This window comes from Lichenostomus cassidix, chromosome 2, assembly GCF_008360975.1.
Source record: "Lichenostomus cassidix isolate B80296 chromosome 2, HeHo_3.0, whole genome shotgun sequence".
Classification (NCBI taxonomy): Eukaryota; Metazoa; Chordata; class Aves; order Passeriformes; family Meliphagidae; genus Lichenostomus; species Lichenostomus cassidix.
Window position 1 is genome coordinate 105,297,818 of NC_139482.1, and position 13,855 is coordinate 105,311,672.

Genomic DNA, 13,855 nt, shown 5'->3' on the forward strand with positions numbered 1-13,855 from the left:
TCCAAACCAAGCGATTCTGTGATTCTGCGAAGGGTGGCTGAGGGTTGCGCGGGGAGGGCTGTCAGCGCAGCCCCGCCACGGCAGGAGCGCCCCGGCAGGAGCCCCACGGCAGGAGCGCCACGGCAGGAGCCCCGCAGCCGCCGCGCCCCCAGCCCCTCACCCGGCGCCGTCCCCGCGCCTGCGCGGCCTCGCGGCGGCGCGTGCGCGCTGGGGCGCGGGGTAGGCGCCGCCGCTTTCGGAGCGTTTGCGGGCGCGGAGTGGCTGCGGCGCGGGCGGTGGCGGCGGCACCAGCACCGAGTTCGCGCCTCCGCGGGCACCGGGCCCTCCCGGCTCCTCCCGCAGGCGCGCCCCGGCAGCACCAAGCTGCCCGGGAAGGGGCGGGCGGATAGGCAGTTGGGTAGGTCGGTAGGTACGTAGGTAGGAAGGTAGGCGAGAGTCGGCTGGGTCCCGCTGCCTCCTCATCGTCATGGCCGGCTCGGAGCAGCGGGAGGACGGGGAAGCGCCGCTGCCCATCGAGGATTCGGAGCTGGCGCTGGCCGGCATCAACATGCTGCTGAACAACGGCTTCCGCGAGTCAGACCAGCTTTTCAAGAAATACAGGTCAGTCCCGGCCGCCCCTCCGCCGCCCGCTCCCCGCGCTCCTTCCCGCGGCGCGGCCCCTCCGTCCCCTCGGGCGGGAGGGGAGCGGGCGGCAGGGCCGTGGGGCGCGCAGGGGGCCCTGGCGCGGGAAGCCTCGCCCTGCCGCCCCTCGGAGCGGGGAGGGTCGGTGCTGCCGGTTCGCTGCCTCGGTCAGCGCTCTCCCGGGGGAGGGAGACGCGTGTTTCACAGAATCACAGAACGGGTCAGGTTGGAAGGGACCGCAGTAGTCATCTGGTTCAAACACGCAGCTCAAGCAGGGTCATCGTAGAGCACATGGCACAGGATTGTCCCCAGACTGTTCTTGAATATCTCCAGTGAGGGAGACTTCACAAGCTCTCTGAGCAATCTGTTCCCATGCAGGGTCACCCACACAGTAAAGAAGTTCTTCCTCATGTTCAGGTGGAACTTCCTGTGCATCACTTTCTGCCCGTTGCCTCTTGTCCTACTGCTTGGTACCACCGAGAAGAGCCTGACTCCATCCTATTGACACCGTCCCTTTAGATATTTATACGCATTGATGAGGTCCCTTCTCAGTCATCTCGAGGCTGAACAGACCTAACTCCCTTCAGCCTTTCCTCGTAAGAGGGGTGTTGCAGTCCCCCGGTCATCCTCGTTGCCTGTGTTGGACCTGCCTCAGGAGCTGCATAGCTCCTTTGTACTCTTGAACCTAGAACTGGACTAAGCACTTCAGATGTGACTTCACCAGGGCTGAGTAGAGGGGCAGGATCACAACCTCTGGCAGTGCTCTCCCTGATGCATCCCAGGATTCTGTTGGCCTTTTTGGCCATCAGGGCTCGGAGGTGGTGTGTGGTGTGCTGTGGTGGGGAGTGTCTGGCGCCCTGTTGGAGGGGTGGAGGAGGCTTGTGTTTGGCTGTCGTGTATGTGTAAACACGCACGTGTGGCTGGAGATGCGTCCTGGGGGGTTTTCATTCTGGTGCTCGTGTGTGGTCTGATGCAGTCTTCAGCCTGCAAAATGGATAGCAGTGAAAGGTCTGTGAGTGCTGCTGTGATTATCTTTGGGCTGTAAGATTATGTTCATAATCCCCACATGCATCATGTCTAGGTTTCTGCGATAAGCAGGCATCTGGTGCAGGAATGGCATTAGTGCAGCTGTGTAAGTCAGGCTTAAAGAAAAGGTTGCCCCTACCTGTCCTTGCTTTTTTTCTTAGGACTAATGTCTTCCACCCGAGCTTGAGCTGCTGTAATTGTGCACACGTTCTAAATAATTAATATGCACTATATTGCTGTTGTCTGTATGATTAAAAAAGACTTTGGTTGACTTAAAATAGAACTTCATAGTGATGGTATACTTATGTACTTAAATCTTGTTTACAGGAAGGATGGTTGGAAGTAGAGTGCCGGGAATGAGACAAATTAAGAACATTCCCTTTAATAATAATGGCATGACAACTTTAATGTGTGTCTGCAACAGTCTAATACTAAATGTGTCATTTTGTCTCTAGTATATGCTGCTATGTAACACAACGTAATGTTGTGTAGCACCAACTGGAATATTGCAGGTGACAAGCAAGGTCCAGTTCTGCATTCCTCATGTGCATAAACTCCAAGAACACAAAGTCCAACCCAGCACTGCCTAGACCACCACTAGACCCTGTCCGTAATTGTCATGTCTGTGCCACGTGAACTTGCACTCTATGAGTTACTCACTTCCTGAGTATTTCTTTTGAAGTGATCAGTTGTTCTGTGTATCTAAGGAACCTGTTGGTTTTGGTTGCTTGCTTTCATGTTGTGTAATTTTTTTTAGGTGCCAGTTAAGGAGCACTCCATGAGGCTTCCTCCACTTTTGCTTGTGCTGTGCCATTGCTTTCTCTCAGTAGTGTGAATATGGAAGTAGTCTAGGAATTCTAAGTATGTGATGCTTCTTATATTTTAAAGTAGTGCTAGGGAGTAAAATTGTTGAGATTCCTGTTCTCAAAATGCAGTTTAATCCTTCCTTGAAAGGATGAATAATGATTTCTTCTGCAAACTGTTCTCTTGGTTATCTAGAAGGTTTTATTACTAAAGATATCTTAAATGCAGAAACTTGCCAATCTTTTTTGCCAGGTGCAGGCTTTTCTTTGTTTGATTTTATCAAGAAGTGCCTCTGAGTTCAGTGTACTTTTTGATCCTGGCTTTCAAACACCACCTGCAAGGAGTAAATAGGAATCCCTTCATACAATTAATAGTTTATGGTTCATAAATTGATAATTGCTGTCTCAGGGCTGGAGATTTTCACAGTAATTTAAAAACTTTGTCCTTCATCCCAAAATTTGTAGCAGGCTCCCTGTTGCTGTGAACTAATAAACCCCTATTGAATTGCAGATTAACTGTGTATTGAAAACTTGCATTTCATAAAGGAGAGAAGATACAGAAAAGTATGCTCAACTTCCTATAAACCTGAATTCTGGAGACATATGCATTGAAGTCTATTTATTCTTCCCAACAGTTTTTGGTTCTGTGCTTGTTGTGAATGTGTTCTTTTTGCAAGGACTTAAGAAGTGCTATTATACGTTTCTTTGTATGAAGATTTAATGAGCATGTTTTTTGTAGGTGTGTACTTGGAATTATGAAATAGAACCCGTCCTAAATGGGTGTGGTAAGCCAAATGAGGAAGTTTTAGAAGCTCTCTATAATTTAATATAGATGTTTGTAATCTGTGGTACTAGAGGTCAAAGATGTCTGATGGAATTCAGCGTTTTTAACTTGTTGTGAGTGTGTGTTTTCTATACTTCAAGTGGCCTTTCTTATAGAAGTGTTAATTATAAACTACGTCCTATGCAGGTAGTTTAGCTCTGTGAATGGAGTTATCAAAGAATGGAGATACTTACTCAGTAAAACTTCAGTTTCAGTAGCCACATCGCTTAAACTACTGAAAACCATTTCTTAGGAACTACTGGTTTTGATTCTTCTGAAGTAACTTTTTGTTACTTCAATTTTTAATTCATTTGCCACCTGAAAGACCTTGTGAAAAATTAATTCAAATCAGTGAATCAAAAATTAATCAAAATCAAGTGCTTTGTGGGGCAGTGGGCAACCTTGTCTCCAAAACAGGCAGGATGTGTTTTTCTTTGCTCATCTGCATTTTTGCATCTCCCAGAAAGCTGACTGCTGAGCCAGAAAATATTTCACCATTTATTGGTCATAATGCAGCCCTTGAGGAAACTGGGGTAGGAATTGCAGCTGTGTATGTATATCCACACCAGTAAAGTCTTGCCTATGATGAGTGGTGGTACTTTGAAGTTATGTGCCCTAGAACCATTATTTCTGTTTTGGACATGGGCAGATGGAATTTTGTATTCTGGTATTCTGGTCATTAGAGCTCATATGTATCTATAGAGAATCTGAAGAAGTCAGATTGAACTGAATATTCAGTTGTGTGCCAGATACAGCATGTAGTTGGAACTCTATTGACTGTCACACTAAAGCACTTAGTGATTTGTCAGATGTAGTTTGTGACTATTTTTGTTTAAAATTATATTTAAGGGAAAGATAGTAGGGTTTAAAAAAACACCTGCATGTGTCATCTGTGTCTGCATATGCTTTTTCATGAGTTTATTTTTTTTAGAAGTCCAAATCCTCTACCTGCTAGTGGTGATAACATTCTGAACATGAGTCAAATACTACTGGATGTTGTATTTTCATAGATCTGTACTAGACAGCACCACTGTCTTTAATGCTTGTAGCCATATTAGGTTCCCTCAGTGCTAACTCATATTTGAAACTGTCAGATAGCAATCTTTCTATTCAACTTGAACAATGCTGACACCATCCTAGTTCTCATCAGTTTAAACTTTTGAGTACCTGTGGAAGCTGCAAGAGATATGGAGGTCAACCAAGGACATAGGCTTTGGAGACAGAGCCCTCAGGCAGCAGGATGGTATTGTTTTGGTGAACCTGCCTGACACTAGCAGGAAAGCTGGAACTGGAATATTCTTCTTCTCCTTGTAGCTTTGTGGATTTCTAAGCATGTAAGAAAGAAAGAAACTGTCAAAAGAACTTTGTTTTTTTGCTGATTCTTCTCTTCTTAAGAGCATTTGCAATTCAAAAATTATTTAAAAACTTCCTCCAGCTAAGAGGAGAAAAGACTGTGTTAAATAAAATCAGGAGTTTTTTGCTGAGTGTTGTCTCACAACAAAAATTGTCGAATCACAGAATATCCTGAGTTAGAAGGTACCCTCAGGATCAATGAATTCAACTCCTGGCCCTGCACAGGACAACTCCAAGAATCACTCCATGTACCTGAGATCATTGTCCAAAAACTTCTTGAACTTTGGCAGGCTTTGGGCTGTGACCAATTCCTGGGGGAGCCTCTTAAAATGCTCAAACACCCACTGGGTGAAAGTCCTTTTCCTATATCTAACCTAAATCTCCCGTGACAAAGCTTCAGGCCATTCCCTTGAGTCCTGTCACTGGTCATGAGAGAGATCAGTGTCTGTCCCTCCTCTTCCCCTTATGAGGAAGTTGTAGGCTGCAATGAGGTCTCCTCTGTGTCTCCTCCAGTCTGGACAGGCCAAGTGACTTCAGCCACTCCTCATACTGCTTCCACTCAAATGCCTTCACCACCTTTGTGGCCCTCCTTTGGATGCTTTCTGATAGCTTTGTATCTTTCTTACATTGTGATGCCCAAAACTGCACTCAAGGACATGAGACCACCCAGTGCAGAACAGACAATTGCATCCTTTGACTGCATGACAGCTCTGTGTGTGATGCACCCCAGGACACACGGTTGACCCTCCTGGCTGCCAGGGCATAAATCATGAGATCAGGGCTATTATCTCACAAGAAATTAAGCCATCTTCTGTCTCCTGCCAAAGAAACATTTGGCTCTGCAAGAGTTACTCTTACATCTGAGAAGGCATGATAAAGTTTCCAACTTCCATCTGAATAGAAAAAGAAATGGTACAAGATGACTAGTAAAATGTATATAATAGGGTCATATCTAAAGAAGAAGATGAAGATCATGTAGAGGAAATGTGATTCTAAGACAAAATGTGTAAGGATTTAAAGAATGGGGCCAATGTAGAAAAATACACTGTACAACCTGCTTGGGTAAAGCAGAACATGGAGAATTGGAAGCTGGTGCAAATGGCAAAAAAGCTTAATATGGTTGCTTTAAAAACCTGCAATTAATTTAAAGTTGACATGTTACATTTACAGATACATTAAGTTGGTAATGGGACAGAATTCTATTATGTATAGGCATTTGAATCTCATATTACCAATTTAAAATGCTGTCTGTGGCTCAAAATACTTTTGACCCAAATGCAAGTTGAAGCAAGGTGACATTAAGCCAGCATTGATCAGTAGGTAGATTATGGCCTATGTACGGGCTGTCTAATCACTGCTGAAATTCTTGCTTATGCAGCTCAGCAAAAGAACCTTAAGAGCAAAAGTTAAGTGATTTGGTAGATGCTGCAGTTGCTTCTCTGAAGATAAGGACAGCAGTGTGGGAGCTGATGTCAGTCAGTTGGGCGAAGGATGATAGCATCTGGATTGGCAGTGTGAGAATAAATCATGAGTGCCCTGCTAGCAACCCTGTGTGCTTTGGTTTGGGCAGCAATAGGTGGAGGAGCAGCTGCTAGATGGATGTATAGAAAGGGGAGTTATTTACAAAGGAAGTGATTTTTAGCAGCAATATTCTAAATGTGTACCTTAGCGAGGTAAGATTTCATTGCTCAAGGCTATGCAGAATAATAGTGATGCACTAAACCAGCATTGGTTTTCCAGCTATGTGGATAGATTAGAAATATTTTAAGCATTGTGCAGTTTAACTCTTCCAAGACCTGGGTATACAGAGATGATCACATTGAGAGTGATACTTAGTTTTGTGGCCTTCATGACAGAGGCAGGTGGTGTTGCCAGAAGAAGTGGTAGAAAGAGTAGAGGAGGTTGAGAGATCTGTTTGTTATATGGACGAGTATCTGGTGGCTGGAAGTCCAGTGGAAGATGACAGAAAGCTAAACTAAAATCTGGGTTTATAACTCAGAGGGTAGAAGTCAGGTTTGGTGGAGATGGTAGAAGAGGTGTGATAGTAAGCAGGTCTTATTTTAACACCGAAGAAATTAACTCTGTGAAAGATACAAATACTGTAAAGAATTTTTACTCTTGTTAGTGCACCCATTCTTTGATCTATTGTTTCTAGTAAAATGTTTCAGGCTGTTGTGATAGGATAGAAATGTTTTTGTTTTAATCTATTTCAGGAGCTCTGAGATGTTATAGAAGTTACATGGTGTCAGTTAAGCTGCCATAGTTTGTCGTGGGAAGTACTTTGGGTCAGGTTGGAAAAAAAGGTTTGCTGAGGTCCCCAGTTCCTACAGATTAAGAGAGTTCAAGTGGAGAGTTAGTACAAATCTGCTGATATAACTAGCTCATCTCTTAACTTTGTAACTAGTTTTCACCGTAAAGATGGAATTGAAAATGCTTCTCCTAATCTCCAGTGTTTTGATATTGTGCATCTAAAGTTTACAGCCTGAAGTTAAAGCAGAACAATCTCCTGTTAATTTGCAGAAGGACAAAACAAATTGGATAAAAACTGGATAGAACAGAGCCACTGAATTATTTTTATATTCTTGAATTTCTGTTTGGGTTGTGTATTTGTAGTGAAAATAGAAATGTATGCTGTGGGTTCATTTAACAAAACAAATTTGGGCTGATTATGAAATGTAAACTAAACCTAGATCTGATATTTGCAGTTCTCAATGTGATTTAATACCGTAATACTTCCATGACACTTATATTACCTTGGGTATTTCATATCCGAGTATTGGATGAGATGTGTGCTTATGTGGATCTGTTAAGGTAGTAGTCTCACAAATAATTTTTAGAACACATTTTAGAATAATCTGTGATGGAGTAATGGCCAAAGGATTTTTGTGTTGTTGCAGTAAATTCCTTAGCTTTCCATTTACCTATTTTTCTGCCTTGATTTGAAATATTCAGTTGCTGTTTCTATATTTATCTGTGAACTTACATTAATTATGCCATTTTGCTTTATTCTCCCACTTCGGACAAAATTAATTTGTTTTGTTTCAACTTGAGCATCAATCTCAGCATGACGACCGGAATTCTTAGTGGACTGTGGTTAGAGTAGCAATGCGTAGGAAAATAGTGAGGAAGTGTTGGCTAGTTAATTACATTACTCTAAATTTAAACCTGAGCTAGGCTGTGGTAGCTTTAGAAGCTGATGTGAAGAAGTAAAATACTTGGAAATAGCTGTAGGAAAAATAAAAGAAAATACTGAGAACTAATTGATTTTTTTTTTTTTTTGTTTGTTTGTTTGGTTTTATGTGCTTCAGTTCTGATTTATTTTTGTTTGTGAAATTGGGCTGTATTATCTCAGTATTATAAAACCAAGGCTTAAAACTCCTGAATGTTGTCATCATGTGTGAAAATGGGGCATGGCAAACACCTTTCTTCTGAATGTGAATTAATACCTTAAATATATGCTATGAAATGAGGCAAATCAATCAGGGTTTATTGGAAGAAGCAGTGTCTTGTGTAATGGTAGTTTATATGCTTGGAAGAAAGTTCTTCTTCAGTGCTCTAAAGTTTTTGACTTTAGTTGCACATGACAACTTTACTGATATGTAGGACCTTTTACTGTGGTATCTTGCACTAATGGTGTTAGTAACACAGTTTCTTATAAAAAAGATACCCTCCAAGTCCTAGTTTCCTAGGTGAGGTGCAAACTGTGTTTTAAAAAATATGTTGGGAGAGTTGGTTTTTTTTTCACTTTCATCTTTGAGCTAATTAAAAGTCTTGAGATTTTTCTTTAATGGAGGTTATTGCTTTCTAAGTCCTGAGGACAACTTGGGTAATGCAGTGTCCCGGTGATAAATTGTATTTGGTTCCATAGCTCCTGTTAGCATTGATACAGCCATGGGTTTGCTGTTAGTATTTTCTCAAGTGCTGCTTCGTTTTTTGATTTCTTAACAACTTTAGAATCTGCCAGAAAGGATGAAAAATCATGTCTGAAGCTGAAGGTCACTTACAAGGAGCTTGAGCCACTTTCGTGGGATCATCTTTTTCCCAGAAACCTACTGTTATCATTAGTCACACCTCAGTTTTTACTGGGACAGTACTGTGCCATTGCAAACCTTTTTCCTAGCTCTCAAGGAAAAGATGGCCTTAAAGTGTTGAAGAATTTATCAGCCAACATAATACTCACAATGGTTGTTGTTTAAAATTGTATTTTAAACACTGAAATTACCTTACTAAATGATCTATAAAGCTGCAATTAGTCTTTACCCAATGCCTATATAGGAATGTGCTAGAAGTGTTCCTTATTTTCCTTACAGTGATGACACAAACTCTGTGTGGGGAACTCCTACAGTAAAGTTTTCGTGTTTTGATTGCCAAACTTTATGGTCTCAACAGAAGCATCTCCCAGACACAGCATAATATTATGCATCGTGTTTTCTTCCTTCAGGGTCCTTTTGTGCTACAGCCCATATGTGCTGTAATGGCAATGCTTTTTATAGATTGAGTGACTGAAAGTTAAAAAGAACTGAACTGTGACATTTACCTCATATATTATAGCTACTGATAATTTCAGAATGCAGTAATGATGAGGCTCTTGATTTTTTTGTTGTTGTTTCATCTTTGATCATGGGGGATGAATTGGGAACAAAAGTAGCAGCGATGTCAAGAGTGCAAGTGTGGAAGCAGTTTTGAAAGATCAGTTGAAAAAGATAAGTATATACTTGGGGGAAAAACTCAGCTGTACTCAGACAAATATACATTAGAATAATTGGGCAAATTTTCATTGCTCGCAGTAAGTGCTTCAGTTTGTTTTGAAGTCTTTAAAAGACCAGTTGGCTCTCAAGTGTAGCTAGCTGCCTCATTTTTTAACATTATTTTAATATTTTTTACCTCCTCAGAACTGCCTGCTTTCTGTGTGTGTGGGACTGAGGAAATGCAAAAATGAAACATTTGGTTTATTTCTGAGCTTCCTTGATGTAAATGCAGCTTCGTACTTACAGACATAAAAATGATCAGTGTGATGTTGTGCTGATCTGTTCTGCAGTTTTAGATCTGTTGGGTGTTGATAATGCAGGTATGACCTTGAAACGTGTGGTGAAGGTTGTGCTGGGAGCATAGTGGTAAGGCTGGCTGCTGAATGGTCCCACATGCCTCAGGAGTTAAAAAAGGGATTATGAGAGAGCCACGTGCCCTCTGCAGCAGGAGTCCATGCTGGAAGTGCCAGCTGCAGCAAGTGCAATTTGTGTGGCTGATTGCTGCTGCCCTGCGTAACACAGCTGCTGGGAGAGCACAGTCCAGGTACTGAGTAGGAGAGACATTTACTGGCAGCTGGTCTTTGTTGCCTGCTAACAAAGGGAGAATACCCAACCTGTTTTTCTTTGGAAAGAATAATTAAAAAATGTGACAACTTGTGTTGATCTTACATTTAGGTGTATATCCAGAACTGAGCAATGTATATAAAAAGGAAAGGTTTTTCCTGTTGCAACATGCTTTGTTTGTCTTCCCTGTTGCCCTTTCTCATTATTCTTGTTCATGGCCTTGCTTGAGATATTTATCCTAAATCAAAACCTGATAAAAGGTGTGTGTGTGGGGAAACACTGCTGACTGCTTCTTTAAAAAAAAAACAAACTGAACAGCCAAACCCTTGTATTATGCGATATGGATTCACTACTGGAAGTTTTATGTTTTAGCAATATACTTTTTCTCCATGTTTTTCAAGTACCTATGCTATTTTAAAACTCTGCTTTAATGAAAAGCTTGTAGAATAAAATTGAAAACAAATGAAGTGCTTTACTGTAGTGATGTGTGTTTCTGTAGCCTAAATTAAACTTTTGAAATCCTGGAAGTCTGTGTTTTTGTATAACCTGGCAGCCCACCACTGAGCAATATGAATCAGTAGTACCACTGAGATCCTGACATTTTAATTTTTTTTTCAAGTGGCAGCTATGTGGCGTTACTGCAGCCTCATGATCTGTGTGACTTTAGTAGTCCTGAAGCTTTAAACCTCTCTGATGTATTACCAAGGTTTTGGTTGCCTGAATTTTTGATCTAGCTGTGGTTTCACCCTTTGGGAATAGCCCTGTGACCAGAATAGGTGAAGCATCTTAAAGCTGTTCAAAACAGTGTAGTAAGATCTGGATTCTGAGCTTGAAACAAAGCCATAAGCTGCAAAACCATAAGCCCTGTAAGAACCTTGTATTACAAGAACTTTATTATGTAGTAGATGCATTTTTTAATGGGTAGATTAATTTAAATTCATAGACACAAATGGAAACAGGAATGTCTTAATAGAACCAGTTAACATTTGTATTCTAGGACAAAATAGAGACCACAAGAGAAGGGTAGATTTGGCAGATTTTTAATCTTCTGTAGCTTTTTCTTCTGACCTGCATTGAATGTATTTTGATGGTAGTGGTTTCTCTTAAAATATCTGTAGCTTAATACCAAAACCATTATTTTTTAAGATATATTCAATTTAGTAAAAGGTGTAAAGCTTTTGGTTTTATGTTTCCATTATGTCTTGCAGATATCTTTGTAATTTGATACAAAAAACCCACCAAGAATAATTTACAAACATATAAGCTAAAACCAAGAAATTCAATATAGATCTTTACTACAGGAAATATGTACAAATATAGTAACTATTTTTTGTTTTCTTTACAGAAACCATAGCCCATTAATGAGTTTTGGAGCCAGTTTTGTCAGTTTTTTGGTAAGTAGGTGAGGGCACAGAGTATATATCTCTGGTGGTTCATGGTTGTGTGTGCATGCATGTGTTCTTAATGGTGGATACTCTAAATTTGTTTCTTTTTATGAGACTAATTTTTTTCAAATGTTTGCATTAAACATAGCTGGATAACAAGGCATTATGCTATGTAAAGCTTGTTTACTCATGTGGTTTAAATAGAAAGTAAAGGTTCTGTGATTCAGCTTCTAAAATGTATGAAATATTTATGCGTTCCATTAACAGAGCCGTAATAAAAAGTGAGCAGTGGAGTTTTTAATTTTTTTTTTATTTGATTAAAATAAAACTAATGAATGCCTGTTTTTCTGGTAACTTTTGCTATTGAAGATTTCTCCATCCATGCATCTGGGTGAAAGTTGTTAATTCTTCACATTGCTTCAGTTTTGGATAGATGAGAACTGAGAATATTGACTAAAAAGTCATAATGAACCATTTAGGTTTGTTAAATGCTTTTTTTTTTTTTCATATAAAGAATGATAATGCCATGTATAAAAACTGAGTAGGTGTATTAGAAAATGTTTGGATCTTGATTTTTAGACTGTCGTTATTTTGACTTTGCTGCTTAATCTTAGATCTCACCAGAAATTATCTAAGTTAATACGCTTTTTAAAGTCAGAATTTATTACAATATGTTGGAAATACATGATTTGTGAATGAGATAAATTTGAATTCTCTCTGGTATGCAATATGGAAAAATACACTGGTTAGGGAACCTCCTGGGGCATATGCTTCCTTTTAAGTCAGTGGAGGGGAGAAAGGAAAGAGAGGATCTTTCAGGCTTGCTTATCTGAATTGATGTGCTGAACCAGTGCAACATCACAGTGCAGCATCAGAGGATCTTGAAAGTATCTTGCTTAGCTGCTGTTCTAAAAATAGTGCCAGCACTTGGTGTGCCTGTGTCATTCAGAGCTTTTGTTTAATAAGCTCTAAGGAAAGAAGTTACTTGGCCTGAAATTTTTTTCAGTTGGTTCAGCAGTAGTTGGAGTCAGATGTGGTTTCTTTTTCTTCTTACCTATGAAGAGACTGTGGTGATTATTTTGAAGAATTTAATAGCTGTTTATTGTTACTGACTTCAGAGGCCTGTTATTTATATGAATGAATTACATAATAGCAGATACCTGCACAGATACTAATCATGCCTTACATAACAAAAATTGAAAATGAATTTATAGGGATTTTTCTTCTGCTTAAAGTAATGTGACAATGCATTCAGTTTGACTGTATATGAAGCTTTAAGGTGGAGATTAGCACCTAGTGTGTTCTGAGTTGATTTACCTTGAAATTTTGGCAAAGAACTCAATTTTCTAGTTTGGTGTTTCTGTGTTAGAAATATTTGTATTGATGTGTGTCTATTAATACTTCAGTTTAAAAAAAGTTTTATTGTCAAGCTTTTATGAAAACTTTTACTATCCCATAGCTTTTGTAGAAAGAAAAATATTTATGATTTTTATCATTCAAATGTGCTTGGTTTTTGGTAGAATGCCATGATGACATTTGAAGAGGAGAAAATGCAACTGGCATGTGATGACTTAAAGGCTACAGAGAAACTTTGTGAAAGTGAAGAAGCTGGAGTTATAGAAACAATCAAGAATAAAATTAAAAAGAATGTAAGAACATAATTGGTGTATTGAATAAATTTTCCTGGGAACTTTCTTTATTTCTTTTTTGTATCTTGAATAGAGAATTTTTGATATGTGAAGAGCAATTGAGATTAATAATAAATTTGGGAATTAAGTCAAATATTTTGCTTGGATTTCCTAATTTTTCTAAAATAGTCAGTCTGAAGTAATTCCTCTTCTAAAGCGTCAGGTTATGTTGATGTTAGTAGTTGTTTTTTGAACATGTAAAATTTCTGACATCCTAAAGTAATTTCAGGAAGATTGTAGCCTGTCTAATTCAGGCTAACTTTAATTCATCCATGCTCTAGTAATGTTCAAAAGTTGTGACGCTGAGGCTGCAGGTTGCTGTGAGCCAGGCATATTCCTAGGGAATTTTCCTTCTGTTTTTAGATTTTTCGTTCTAAATAATGAAGGAAGAATAAAGCGTGGAGATTCAGAACAAGTTAAAGTAGTAGTATAGAAGCATCCAGTGAGAAGCCTGCCTAGTGTGACACAGCAAAACCACAGCAGAAAAAGAGGCCATTTCTCTTCAGTATTTAGTTTGCTTGGTAAAAAGTGCTGAATGTGGCATACTTCACTCTCTGCTCTTAAGAGGCACTGTATTTTCCCTGTTATGTGTCATACACCCTTTTCTGTGCTCTTTCTATCTAACATCTTTTTAATAACATGTCTAGTGCATTTACTAATAATTAAATGAAATTTAGATCTGTTCTGACTACTTGGAGAACTTTGGGAAAAGTAACTGGTAGTATATGTGTAAAATTTCTCTGTTCAGTAGGATTTTGCTTGGTGATCTGTCCAAGAAGTTTTAGCATAGTTTTGAACTTCAAAATGCTGAGTTAATTTAGTAACAATACTACCACTTGCAGTT

At 39.9% G+C, this 13,855-nt stretch overlaps 1 protein-coding gene across 2 annotated transcripts in view; it reads left to right on the forward strand.

The window, feature by feature from the left end:
• Positions 1–210: 210 nt before the first annotated feature.
• TTC39C (tetratricopeptide repeat domain 39C) overlaps positions 211–13,855 on the forward strand; it is a 38,646-nt gene continuing 25,001 nt past the window's right edge. For both annotated transcript variants that reach the window (XR_014850074.1, XM_085052705.1), the window contains exons 1-3: positions 211–600; positions 11,284–11,332; positions 12,844–12,972. Coding sequence is in view for 1 of the 2 variants with exons in the window: in XM_085052705.1 (XP_084908831.1) it covers positions 467–600; positions 11,284–11,332; positions 12,844–12,972 (312 nt within the window). In the remaining variant the exon portion in view is untranslated. The remainder of the gene's footprint in view (positions 601–11,283; positions 11,333–12,843; positions 12,973–13,855) is intronic.